Source organism: Cervus elaphus, chromosome 19 (assembly GCF_910594005.1).
Source record: "Cervus elaphus chromosome 19, mCerEla1.1, whole genome shotgun sequence".
Taxonomy (NCBI): domain Eukaryota; kingdom Metazoa; phylum Chordata; class Mammalia; order Artiodactyla; family Cervidae; genus Cervus; species Cervus elaphus.
Genome location: NC_057833.1, coordinates 51,599,347 through 51,613,880, shown reverse-complemented (window position 1 = coordinate 51,613,880; position 14,534 = coordinate 51,599,347). Strand labels below are relative to the sequence as shown.

The 14,534-nt window shown below is 39.1% G+C and overlaps 1 protein-coding gene across 5 annotated transcripts in view; it reads right to left on the bottom strand.

The window, feature by feature from the left end:
* Positions 1 to 1,121: 1,121 nt before the first annotated feature.
* Positions 1,122 to 14,534, bottom strand: part of PARP9 (poly(ADP-ribose) polymerase family member 9) — a 30,242-nt gene continuing 16,829 nt past the window's right edge. For all 5 annotated transcript variants that reach the window (XM_043873823.1, XM_043873824.1, XM_043873825.1 and 2 more), the window contains 4 exons: positions 9,434 to 9,799; positions 5,945 to 6,081; positions 4,899 to 5,073; positions 1,122 to 1,938 (listed from right to left, as the gene is read on the bottom strand). In XM_043873823.1, coding sequence (XP_043729758.1) covers positions 1,568 to 1,938; positions 4,899 to 5,073; positions 5,945 to 6,081; positions 9,434 to 9,799 — 1,049 coding nt within the window. In that variant the 3' untranslated portion in view covers positions 1,122 to 1,567. The remainder of the gene's footprint in view (positions 1,939 to 4,898; positions 5,074 to 5,944; positions 6,082 to 9,433; positions 9,800 to 14,534) is intronic.

Sequence of the window (14,534 nt, the reverse complement as noted above, 5' to 3'; positions counted from 1 at the left end):
GCTAGATATTTCAGATCAGTCCTCTCACCCTTGGCTTTGTATCACAGCCTCATGCACAGACCTGTGAACACATCAGCCCTCATGTCCAAGCTCCATTCCTGAAAACAGTCACCCCATGACCATTCCTGATGTAGGCTGTGGAACAGTCCACCCTTGGAAGGAACTACCTGAGGAAGAGGCCCAATCAGGCCCTAGGAAGACTTGGAACTATTTAGCCAGGAAATTAGAATTTCCAGGTACCTAGTAGGTGGCTTAGAAGTGAGGTGTGCAGGTCCCAAATGGACACATTCTCTTGACCCCATGCATTCCTCACCTTGTGGAGATAGGCATGGCCAGATGGAGGTCAGAGTGAAATCCTCTGACCTGGAAGTCCATGGTGGGATGCCTCTTGCCCCAAATTCAAGGGCAGTACCATATGAGAAGATAGATATGCTTCTTTCAAGATGAAGAATGCTGGTTAAAGTAAGATGAGGAAGAAGAAGTATTCTAGATAAGAGGTTGAGGATAGGAGGGTCAAGAAAGTCTGGAAGTGTAGAGAAATATTGATCTCAGAATAGGAAAGAGACACCTGCTGAGATTAGCTGGCTACTACATGGCAGAAATCTGAAGTCAAGTATGAGCGCAGTCAGTAGATTCAGGCTTTTTAAGAACTCTGCACAAGATACTCTTCCAACTCTGCTCCCAGTGTGCTCTATCCTTAATTTACCTAACTTAAAAATTCTTCAGGTCTCAACTTGAGTTTCATTTTCTTTTAGAAGGACTTCCTCCCAACCCCAGATTCATGTATCCCTCTCCTCAAATTTTTCCAAAGAATTTGTAATTCCTCTTTGTTATACCAAGTCACACTTGTTAAGCTGTCCATAGCTGCCTTTCTGATTATTTAGGTTGGAAGCTTTAGGAAGACATTTGTCTTGTCCAGCATCATATTCCCAGCACCCAGAAAGTGACTGAAACACATCTAGTGACCAAGATATATTGGATGAATTAATAATTTTGCCTCATGGTGCTTGAGTGGCATTGGTTGAAAAAGCTCAATCCAAAAAGGGGATCAGTAGAATATCAGCCTTCTGGTATCCTTCCACTCCAAATAATTTCATTTTACACATAATTTTCAGAGCCAGTTACTTTGACAAAGGTGTTTATTTTGATATCCAAAGCACTTTGTAAGATTTTCTGGAAAATCTGAAATCATCTTGCTGTCTTAATATGTTACACTATTATCATTTTACAAAACAAAAGGATTTGGAGTATATACTGGAAAATGTCTTCATTACATATAAAGCATATTTGCTGTTACCTATGGTAAAGAAGATGAAAAGACAACTTGAAGGAGAGGGCATAGTCCTGAAAGTGTTTTAGTTGGTATCTATCCACCCCAAGCCCAAGAGACAGAGACAAAGATGAAGGCACTAAGATGCTGGGTTGTAGCTGATCCTTCAGCTACATAAAGACAGTCCATAAAGATAACCTATTTGACATATCAAACCATTCTTTGAGTCACCGATGGTTATTATTTGATTAGTTCTTCCAAAGCAAGGTCATGTTTGTTGTTAAAATAATGTAGAGGTTAATCAACAGAGCTGCCACTTGAGAATATCCTGTAAGACTGCTGTGGAGAGTGCATCATTTGTCCTGAGTAACCCTGTACATGATCCTGGATGCAAGTCCACAAATACTGGGGCACAGCCTGTGTGTTACTAAAAATGACAAAGGTTTCAGGGCTGGAAACATTGTCAACCACACTGTCATGGCTATCTATGGCTCCAGGATGCAATGGTGGGGGGACAATATTTAACTGATTACCCTGGCAGAAGGAGCCTGTCAGTACTTCAGCTTCAAACACACAGATCAGCTTATCTGTGGCAGATGTTTTCTTGATCCTGTGTGCTATGTTTTTGAGGTTCTTGGTGAAGTATATTCCAGCTCCATATTTTTGGTCTGATAAGAGAAAAAATATTTAAAGATTATTATGATCTGACAAACTGTATTGCCTATTTGGGTACTAATATGTATTCACTCCCTAGTCCTCCAAATACTCACCAGTTCCTCATCTCAAGTCCCTGTGTCTGAAGCAAAGACACCCAAAGTTGTTCAGTGGTGGCAAATTATCACTAATAGGGCTTCCCCGCTGGCTCAGTGGTAAAGAATCCTCCTGCCAATGCAGGAGACATGGGTTTGATCCCTGATCAGGGAAGATCCCTACATGCCACAGAGCAACTAAGCCTGTGTGTCACAACTATTGAGCCCGTGCTCTGGAGCTGGGAGCTGCAAATACTGAAGCCCACACGCCCTAGAGCCCATGCTCCTGAGAAGCCACCGCGATGAGAAGCCTGCGCACTGCAATTAGAGAGTAGCCCCTGCTTGCTGCAACTAGAGAAAAGCCTGTGCAGAAACAAAGACCCAGGGCAGTTTTCCTGGTATCCCTGAAATCATGCCATGAAATCATTCACCTGCCCTACTAGCTCTGGCCCTTGAAACACACCCACAGTGAGGAACAGAAACGTCTCTAGATCTGCAGCTTGAAGTCACTTTACTGTGTATGAGCAAGTGTCCTAGAGCTTGGGTATGATGCCAGGGCCTAAAACCCTGCCTGTCTGTTAGAGATGATGGGTGAATATTAGAGAAAGAAAAGGAGTCAGGTTTACTGGGCCTCAGGCACAGTCAAAGTCTGACCCCATCACATCCCAACCCCACAGCTTGACTTCAGACCAAGCCCTGAGGCAGTTACTGAATGAACTGGTGCTGCAGCTGAAGCTCCAATACTTTGGCTATCGGGTACGAAGAGCCAACTCATTGGAAAAGACTCTGATGCTGGGAAAGATTAAAGGCAAAAGGAGAAAGGGGCAGCAGAGGATGAGATGGTTAGATAGCATCACTGACTCAGTGGACATGAGTTTGAGCAAACCCTGGAGATAGTGGAAGACAGGGAAGCCTGGCATGCTGCAGTCCATGGGGTTGCAAAGTCGGACATGACTGAACAACTGAACAACAACAAGGGTTTATCTAGCAGAGGACACTTCTTTCAGGCACCTGCAGTTAAGCATTCTCACCAGACGCATTAGCACAAGTCACATTATGAGTAGTATCTCCCCACTGAATCTACCGTCTGATTTGCCTCAAAGTAGTGGCTGCTAAGCTAAAGGCTGGGGAGACGAACAGAGCACAGAGGCCAGTAGGTAAAAGACTGGAATCTTGAGGCTTAAAGACTAGATGGAGACAGGATCTTTGGCTGGGTTAAAAAGACACAAACTTGGCCAGAAACAAACAGGCTTCATGCTGCTTAGTTTTTAAAGGCTGAAAAAAAAGGCTGTATGGCTGAAAAAAAAAACCCTACAAGTCCAGCTATCAGAAGCCTGGGAGCATTCTAGACCCCTGGGGCAAGCCATGGACCCCTGGTAAGCAGTGCACCTAGAAGTGACCAAAGGCAGCAATACAAAATGGAGATTTCCCCAGAGTGCAAACAAGGGTCTTACTTCACTCCCCGAATAGAGTTCTTACTATTCCAGTTCAGCAGCATGTGGTTAGTGGTACAGACCAGTGACTTGTGTGTTTTCCTTCTCCCCTTTCGAAATGGGGAGTTTTTATTGCAATTTTCCTGCTCACTCTCAAATCATTATACAATGAGTGTATTAGGACGATTGCTTTGCCTCTAAGCTTTAAGAGAAGACTGCCTGAACTTGAGACTGATGATGAGACAAGATGAGTGTCTAGGACTGTCTTCCTTGGGAAAAATGGTGTGTGTCTTAGCTGTTTGGAGAAGAAATATATACAGATATTGGGTAGGCAATTAGCAGTACCTGTCACAGAACTGAAAAGAAGGCACTTGCTGGATTTGAAAAATAGGAGGATCTTGATGTTTTTAGAATAGTTTAAATTAAAATAGAAGGGGCAGTGGTGGAGTGCAGAAGAGCCAGTTACAATGGGTTTAGAAGCAAATGGGAGTTGTGAATTTTTAAGAATTTGCCAATGAAAGGACCATTTTGATTATCACTTTCCTGGTTATACTCAAAAACTTCTTGGTGAGGATTCATTTATCAGTTTGTATTCCCAGGAAAAATTGTTCATATTCAATTTTTACCCTTATTGCTTATGGTATTGCTTATGTTTTCTCTGGGGCAGAGAAGATGATTCCCAGACCCTTTCTTTGCTTTCCAGAAATCAAGACTTGGAGTAGGCTCTACAACAAGGATCATGCTACATATTTGGAAGGTAAAGATCAAGAGCTACATCTTTAATGGACCAGGCAAAATCAAGCTGCATTGCCAGGTATCCTCTGTGATGGCTACAAAAACTTCTTATCTTCATCTGGAGAGATTTAAAATGGAAAATACAGAGGTAAAATATGCAATATTTTTTATAACTGAGACATAGAAGCTACTATACATAGAACTCCCATAACTGAGAAGGAACTTAAAATATTCATTTCACCTGCCAGATGATGCCTAATTCATTTGCTAGCAGCTACAGGAAATGAAAAGGATGGAAGAGAAAAGACCAACTTTATTAAATTCAGGAAAATGCTCTTTTAATTAAGGAGGAAGATGGCTTGGTAGTGTTAATAATAATTTTTTGTCAAGATAAGAAAAAATCTCCAGGGTACTCTCTGTAGAGGCCACAAACACAGAATGGGGAAAAACAGTGAACCTGTAGTTCTTTTTTTTTCTTTTGAACTGTAGTTCTTACTGCAAACACTTTCATCAAAATAAAACCCACCAGCCACAAAATAAATAAAAGATAAATTTTAAATATTACCCTTTCCAAATGACTTTACCACTAAATCCCAGGTGTAAATGACATCCTCACTGAAGCAACAAATGCTATTAATGGTGAGTCACCTGATGATGTCTGCTCACCAACTCCCACGTACAGTAACCCAACTATGAGGGGCTGACACCTACCGCAGGGCACGGAGTACACTCGGTGAAAGCCGACTCTGCATACCATTTTGCAGAACTGATGTGGGACTTGCTGAAACAACCTGTAGCTCACAGGTTTTCCAGGGGTTCTTCCTTCCATCATTTTCTTCCTTTCTTGGAAGGCAGCCATGAGAAGCACATTGTCTATCTTCTCTACCTACAGCCCAAGGAAATGAAAAACTGAAAAAGATGCTGGAGAAATGCTACTTAAATTGCCTGATACTCTACTTCAAAAAGAAAAGCATTTATGTGTTTACTACTTTGCATGTGATTTGCTTTTCATATAAAGTTGCAGAAGAGGCTCTCCTGACTCCAACTTTCTCCTATTTTGACTTCTATCTCTTCAAAATTCCCTGTCCCTTCTTTAATAAAAATTAACTGAGCCATTGCTATGTGCCAGGAACTAGTAATGAAATAGACAAGTGCAGACACAGTCTTTGCTCTCCTAAAGCTTATAGTTTGAAAGTGAAGTCGTTCAGTCGGGTCTGACTCTTTGTGACCCCATGGACTGTAACCCACCGGGCTCCTCCATTCTTGGGATTCTCCAGGCAAGAATACTGGAGTGGGTTGCCATTTCCTTCTCCAGGGGATCTTCCCAACCCAGGTATCGAACCCGGGTCTCCCGCATTGCAGGCAGACGCTTTAACCTCTGAGCCGCTTATAGTTTAGTGAGAGATAAAAATAGGTAAACAATTACAATACAGTGTGATAAATGCTACTTTTATCATATATATTTTATGTGATATATATACACATATATTTTATGTAATAAAACATTTTGTTTCAAGATAGGCAGATAGCTTTTCTCTGAGTCTTGACCAATGCTTCTATACATCCTAACATTACTTCTACCACTTGATTCCAACAATACCCCTCATCCCTACCCATCCCTACCCTCCTTTCAGACGAACTCCTAGGATTGCAGGACAATGAGCAACTAGCTTAGTCATCAGTGAGTAAGTTTTTCTTCTGGCTGTGGAACCAAATGATAGCAAGATGAGTCAAATTCTCCCCTTAATTAAGTATACCTTTATAACTCGCAAACCACAGTCTTCAAACTGTTTTTTTTGATCCTGAATTTCTGGAGCTGAAAGCGTTAGCCATTTCAGAAATGTATTTTCCTTCATTTGATTCTGGTTCTCTGGTTGCTGATCAGTGTGCTGCCCTAAAAATAAGTAACATACAACTTTGTCTCAGTGATCTATGAGAGGAAAAGGTTTGTAAAGAGATTAAATGAGGGAATTTCCTGGTGGTTCAGTGGTTAGGACTCGGTGTATCCACTGCCAGGGCCTGGGTTCAATTTTTGGTTGAGAAACTAAGATCCCAAAAGTGGCACAGCCCAGTCAAATAAATAAATAAGCAGAAATTAAATGAAATAAATTATAAAAATTTGGAGGAGAAGATTAGCAGTTTAATTTGTACGCCTCATGTGTTTATGGCATGCAATGACAGCTATAATCCCATGAGAAATCATAGGATAAAATGGGGGGTGGGTAATAAATTTGTCCTCAGATTGATTTAGATTATGAAGTTGAGGGGATAAGAGGGAAAAGAGCATTAATATATATTTTCCCTATCAATGCTGTAAAGATGATATATAGTTGTTTTGCTAATAGGACATGTTTGTATTTCTAGCCAGGAGGCCAATCAACAAAAAGAGACAAACATAAGAAAATATTAAGGAGTGATGGAAAACAATAAGACATTTATGTAACACTTCAAAGTTTTCAAAACAGTTTCATATCTCTACCTCATTTGAGTATTACAACACCACCACTGAAATAATTAACACAGTTTTACAAACAGGAAAATAGAAACTCAGATTAGTTAAGTGACTTGCTCAATAACACAAAGCTAGTAAGTACAGATCTAAGGTTATAAACCTGGCTTTCTCCAGTGCTTTCTGTAAGGGGCAAGGCAGAATATTTAGTACATATGTTATTCATATGCCACCCAGCCAAGGAGAACAAAATTTGGAGATTGAATTTATGGTGTAATGTCTTTCCTACCTTCCTTCCTTTTCCCTCTTTTTCTTCCTTCTTTCCTTCCTTAATTTCTTTCCTTCATTCCAATTTTACATTTAAGGGACAACCTTTTATCTCCCAAAGGAGCTCCTTATTGGACTAAATATCTATACATGGGTGAACAAATGAAAACCCGCCAAAAGGCTTCTTTTCTTTCAGTTTACTTTCTGTTTGACTTAAGACTGAATATACTAAAATGACCTAATCCCCAGCACATTATGTAACTGAGTAGGCTCAATTTAACCACAAAAAACAGGTGATAAATTCAGAGAAACTCATGGAGAGGGCCAAGTTGTAACTTTGGAAAGCAAGAAAGCAGGAGGGACATAACTCCATAGCAGAGAACTCCCATGCCAGGACATTTCAAAGAAAGAGTCTGTAAGTTAAATGTGGAGAGTTGTACAGCAGAAACCAATACAACACTGTAAAGCAATTATTCTCCAATGAAAAATGAAAAAAATAAGATCATAGCAATCATCGTACAACTCTGTATGTATAGTAAAATCCATTGAATTGTATACTTTGAATGAACTTCATGGTATATAAATTATGTATTAACAAAATTATTTAAAAATTGAGGTAACTTCCAAAATGAAATAAACTAACTGGCAAATGACAAAAAAAATCTGGAGAGTAATGACTCACATTTATAAAGTATAATATTGTTGCTGTTGTTTAGCCACTAATTATGTCCGACTCTCTGCCACCCCATGGACTGCAGCACACCAGGCTTCCCAGTTCTTCACTATCTCCCCGAGTTTGCTCAAACTAATGTTCATTGAATCAGTGATGCCATCCAACCATCTCAGAGTTCAGCAAACATTTACTGAGTTCCTATTACATGCCAGGCACTGGGCTGGGCACTGGAAACTCAAAGATCCACAAACTCCTGCTATCAGGAACACTCACCAGGAAAGATTAAAAGAGCACCATAAAAGAGGAAATGCCTAACTTCTATTATTTAAAACATACTGTTCATGTGGATAGCTGATGTTCCCTGTAGTAAGAACTCATTTCGAAATTGTCCATTTTATTAATGAAGATCTTAACCTGATTAGAAGGGGCTGAGGGCTTATGAACCTCAGAAACACTGCTGTGGAATAATATGCTTAGTCACCAACTGCCAAAAAATGCCACCTTGCAGCACAGCAGGGGACTTACATGACTCTATTGCCAGTAGCTGGGAAAGTAGGCCGACTTTATGAATGAAGTTAATGTCACAAGCTTTATAGGAGATCAGTATTATTTTCAATCTTGTTCTCTTAAGAAGTATCAATGTCAGTTTAAAGACCCACATTCACTACATTTCAAAAGCTCGGTAGAAATCATAATATTGGGTCTCATTCTTGAATATTACTTTTGTCCATGTTTTTCGACACTGGGTTTTCTGTGGAACACGGACTCAACATTTATTGTGAACTCCCACTCACTTCGACTATATCTGCCTGAACTATTTTTACAAACACATGGTGAAAATAAGGTATTCTTTGAAATTATACATCTGAATTTTTGTACTAAATTCATTCTCCACATTACAACCAAAGATCTTTCTAAAATACAAGTTTGACCTTGTCTTTGCTTAAAATTATTTAAGGTTCTCCATGTATTTCAATAAAAACTTTGAATATTTTCATGTGATTTATAAAGTCTTGCATAACCTAGGCCTAGCGATGGTCTGATTTCTTGAAAGTTCTTTCTTTGTTTACTAACTCCTACCTAGTCTTCACTTCTCCATTTGCAACACCTCCCCTGAGAAGTTTCCCCCTTACGTCCCAAGTCTGGGTTAGGTGCCTCACCTAGTTTCCACAGCACTTTCACCTTCCTGTTTCATAACTAACCTGCTTACATTAGTCAAATAAATGAAAAAATTAGCCTCAGTCTCCCAAGGCAGTATTTTTAATGCTATAATTTCCTAGTGAGCTCTAGGACTAAGTTAAAGGATCTTTCGAGACCCAAATTCTCACAGTTATCCCGATGGATTTTGCCCCATTGAATGAGTGATGCTTGACTGGATCTCACAGTACCAATGAACAATTTACTCTGGTGAGAAGGCTCAAAGTAAGTAATTTTAGGGCTCTTAACTCTGCCAGCAATAAATAACTCCAATAAAACTCAAAGAAATGAATTAAATAAGTGGAATGTGTTTGTATCTGAATGTTCCATCTGCAGAATTAGGGATGTACTTTTTTTCCTAGAGCCTGGGCTTGGGATACCCTGGGTTTTGCATGTAGTTGCCTCTTAGGCAATCCATGTCATCATCAGTAAATCCAATTGTGTATGTGTGTGTGTGTGGTGTGTGTGTTTTCATTTACTAATAATTAACCTTGCTGGTAGAGTCAAAAAATGGTTATAAAAGTTTATGGCCTAACACAGACCCAGCATAGTTTGCTCTCTCTCCTCTTCCATTCTTTCTCTCACCCACTTACACATATGAATGCTCACACTCAAAAGCTTGAAGAGCTGATTTTTCTAATCTAATAGAAAGTTACTCACCTGACAAGCTCCAAAGGACTCGCTCCTTTGTTCTTGCCATTTTCTCTTGAGCTTCACATAGCATCTGTTCAATTTTCATAACTGCCTCAATGAGGTTAGCTTGAGCTCCTCTAATCTCTAAATGTGCCTTTCCCAGGCTGACAATCTCTAAGATAGAGATGCATAAGGTTTCCTGAAGCTGAAACAAATCATCGTGTTCCTTTTTTCCGAGGTAGAGGATGTGCTTGTCCTCAATGATGTGGCAGTCCTTGGGGCTCAGTATCCTCTGGATCCACGCTTGGGCCTCATCTATCTTTTCCCAGTAGGATCCCATCAAACTGATGACAGGAAATCTGTTTTCTTTCTTCTCTCTGGTCTCCTGGGGGACTGAAAACACTATCATAAGAAACCACAGAAGGCAGGTGGGTTTTAAACCACCATAGCCAGTGTTTGCCCCAAGCATCCTTAGCAGTAGCAGCTTCAAATACGTACCTGTCTCTGAGAGCTGTGTTGGATACAAAGAAAATCTAAAAGCATAGTTTATAGTCTCCTTGGGAACACAGAGTTTATCATGTCTTGCCCCTGCTGTGTTGCATTGGTCAATTTACAGATGAGTTCATCTTGTAATCTCATCCTGGATGTTAACCAACAATTATTTCTTACTGGATAGGATTTTCCATAAACTCTTATTACCACCAGGTTTAAAATCAGACATCTCTGAAAACCATAGAACTTAGAATGAAAATTGTTTTTTTAAAAATGACATGTATTTCTGATTATAAAAAATATACATGTTTACTATTGAAAAATTGGAAATTATCAGAGTATAATAAAAGAAAGAAATACCCATAATTTCATAACCTGAGATTCCTTTTTATATCTTATCATTTTATGACAGGACATTTTGCAACTCCATAACCAGCATTTGGAGCTTTATAGCTACTGCTACTGAACACAGCATATATTGCAGCAGAAAAGGAAATGGAACTTGTTTCCGACGTACCCACTGTACCTCTCTCCACAATCTGCCTCCACAAAGAGAAAAGATTTATACAAAGAAGAATCTCTGATAGATTAGAGTGACTCTGAATACAAATTGAAAAAAATGAGGAGGCCAATGTACTAGCTAAGAGGGAATTGCTAGATGAGACAGTATCTAGAATATATGAAGAATTCCCTCAAATTATTAAGAAAAACAAGCAAACCAGCAGCCAGTTGGGCAAAAGATTTCATAGAAAAGGAAATATAAATGGCCCATATATGTGTGAAAATATGCCCATCTTCTTTGATAATAAGGGAAATGAAAAATAACCAGATAGGCAAAAATATACGTCTGACAATATCAAGAGTTTGGAAGAACACATAGAGCAACTGGAATTCCTATATATTCATGACAGATGTAAAACTGGGACAACCACTCCTATAAGTATATTATTTAAAGAAACTTTTGCACTTGTTTATCAGAAGATGTACACGAGGAGTTCACAAAAACTAGAAACTACCCAGATGTCCTTCAACAATGGAATATCATAGCAATGAAAAGGAGTTTTTAGCTACATGGATGAATCTTGGAGACATATTTTGAGGGGGAAAAAGTAAGTTGAATACTTACTATTTCCAGGCATTATTCTAAGTACTTTATATGTATTCTGTTTTCAATTCTCACAGTCCTATGAGATGGGTAGGTACTATTAGTAGTTTCCATATTACAAATGAGGAAATTGATTCAGAAATATTATTAAGTAACATGCCCATAGTTATAGGAGTAAGTGGTGTCCAGGAAGCTTGTAGATGTGGGCAACCTGACTACAGTGCTCAAAATCTTGCTTCCCAGTGAGTGATCTCAGGATCTCATTAGTGGTCATTAGCATCTTTTCTGCTCGTATAGTAACTGGGTGGTATCAGGAGCTATGAAAAAGTACCAGGACATACCTAGAAGTAGAAGGGGGAGAATGGCCTCCCTCTGGTAACAATAAAAGCCAAAGTTTTATACAACTGTAAGAAATGACAAGAGATTCTTAAACTGATGACATACTTTTTTAGACAAAGGTTAATCTCAAAAATATACAAGCAACTCCTGCAGCTCAATTCCAGAAAAATAAATGACCCAAATCAAAAAATGGGCCAAAGATCTAAACAGACATTTCTCCAAAGAAGACATACAGATGGCTAACAAACACATGAAAAGATGCTCAACGTCACTCATTATCAGAGAAATGCAAATCAAAACCTCAGTGAGGTACCATTACACGCCAGTCAGAATGGCTGCTATCCAAAAGTCTACAAGCAATAAATGCTGGAGAGGGTGTGGAGAAAAGGGAACCCTCTTACACTGTTGGTGGGAATGCAAACTCGTACAGCCACCATGGAGAACAGTGTGGAGATTCCTTAAAAAACTGGAAATAGAACTGCCATATGACCCAGCAATCCCACTCCTGGGCATACACACCGAGGAAACCAGATCTGAAAGAGACACGTGTACCCCAATGTTCATCGCAGCACTGTTTATAATAGCCAGGACATGGAAGCAACCTAGATGCCCATCAGCAGACGAATGGATAAGGAAGCTGTGGTACATATACACCATGGAATATTACTCAGCCATTAAAAAGAATACATTTGAATCAGTTCTAATGAGATGGATAAAACTGGAGCCTATTCTACAGAGTGAAGTAAGCCAGAAAGATAAACACCAATACATTATACTAATGCATATATATGGAATTTAGAACGATGGTAACGATAACCCTATATGCAAGACAGAAAAAGAGACACAGATGTATAGAACAGACTTTTGGACTCTATGGGAGAAGGCGAGGGTGGGATGATCTGAGAGAACAGCATCAAAACATGTATATTATCAAGTGTGAAACAGATCACCAGCCCAGGTTGGATGCATGAGACAAGTGCTCGGGGCTGGTGCACTGGGATGACCCAGAGGGATGGGATGGGGAGGGAGGTGGGAGGGGGGTTCGGGATGGGGAACACATGTAAATCCATGGCTGATTCATGTCAATGTAAGGCAAAAACCACTACAATATTGTAAAGTAATTAGCCTCCAACTAATAAAAATAAATGGAAAAAAAATAAAATAAAAATAAATTGAAAGTAGAAAAAAAAAACCCTTGTTCTATTTGGGAGCTTATATTACTTTTTAGGAGAAAATTTAAAAAACACATGGTGATATTTCATTTATCCATCATTATCAGGAGAGAAGAGTTGCTCTTCCAGGTAACTAAATTGTTCAAAACACTAATAGAGTCTCTTTTAGGACCAAAACCTATTTCATTTTATTTGTTAGTTAAATATTTATAATGGAAACATGCTTCTCTGCCTTCCTAAATAGTCTAACTTTTCCTTAATTATCTGAGATCATCATCATCATCATTAATGTCAGTTATTAACCTGTGCTATAATTTCTTTACAGATATCCTCAAGAATTACTGAAGTAAATGGCAATGCCTGGCCCCATTTTTCAGATTCATGATATAGGGACATTTGTTCCTCTTCCATATTATTGTCTCCTAAAACTCCTACTATCTAGCTTCTCTAGAGTCACCGTGGTTTGCCAAACATGCACAGCATTTGTTTGCTTCTGTGAGTTTTCTTCACTTTGGGTGCCCTAACCCCAACAACCCAACTCTGGCCATTGAAAAATCTTGCCAGGGTTGGGAAGGGAGGCTAAAAAGGGAGGGGATATATATATAATTATGACTGATTCACATTGACATATAGCAGAAACCACCACAACACTGTAAAGCAATTATCCTCCAATAAAATAAAGTATAATAGCAATAAAAAATATTCTGTAAGAAAAAGAGAAAAATTTTGCCATCTTCAAAGAGCAACTTAGAACCGTCTTGTCCATGAATTCATTCTTGCACCCTTCCAGCTACAGGGCATCCCTCCCTCTTCTAGGTCACCTGAGGAGTTTGTCCATTCTCTCATTCATTATTTATCCCCTGGCCTTTGTTTAATGCTGCATAATTTATAGAACATTTTTACATATATAATCTCCAGTTATCCTCACCACACTGTCATTCTCATCATTATACAGATAGATAAATGGGCTCATAAGAGGGGCAGTCACAGGCCAGAGCTCTTAAAGTTCCCTTTTCTTCATTTCCAACACTACTGGACACTGAACATCCATAAGTTAACTCCTATATTAAAGGGAATAAGCAAATCGTCTTGATCCAAATGGAAAATGTCCTAAAAGTTTCTATTGCTGGTTGAATGTCTGGGGTTCTTAACATCTATAAAATGTTGTGGAGTACAAGTTTATTTCAGGAGACTTCCCTGGCAGTCCAGTTATGAAGACTCTGTGCTTCCACTGCAGGGGGTACAGGTTTGATCCCTGGTCAGGGAAATAAGATTCCACATGTTGCCCAGCACAGCCCCCCCCCAAAACAAGTGTGTGTATATATATATATATATATATATATATATATATATATATATATATACTTTTTAAAAAAAGACTATTTCAGAACTACATATCTAAATTGTCATGACACAATTCCATCTCAGTCTACTCAAACTCCTCTAAAGGAAGTTATAAGACAAAGTTAATTCTTCTCCAACAACAACCAGCACTGGTTTAATCCAGTGATTCCCAAATCTGGTTCAGCAACCAAACTGACCAGGAAGCATTGAAAAATATACATGCTTGGCCCAGCCCCCGAGTTCCTGAATTAGAATCTGTAGAGTTGGGCCATACATATTTTTATTTGTTTTTTAAAGTTTCCATCATGATCCCACTGATTACTCATGGTGACTAGCATTGGGTTAATCTACTTATTATTATCTGGTATTACTGAGATGTATTTTCTATGATTACTAACGAGTAACCCCATTTAGACATCACTCCATTCAAAACAGAAAGACTGGTTTAGTAAGCTCATGAAAAAAAATATAGCCCAGATTTTTGTGAATGAACTACCCACACTGTGAATTACCTACTGTGACTGTAACTTAGCCTCTCTCTGTTCATATCATGAAACTAGGATGAGCAAAAATAGAATCATGGCCAGGTATAGAGCACACAGGTATCCAGGCAGGAGCGCAATGAAACATAAGTGGCTTATGTATTCATCTTCTCCCCACCATTAGTTCAGATGAT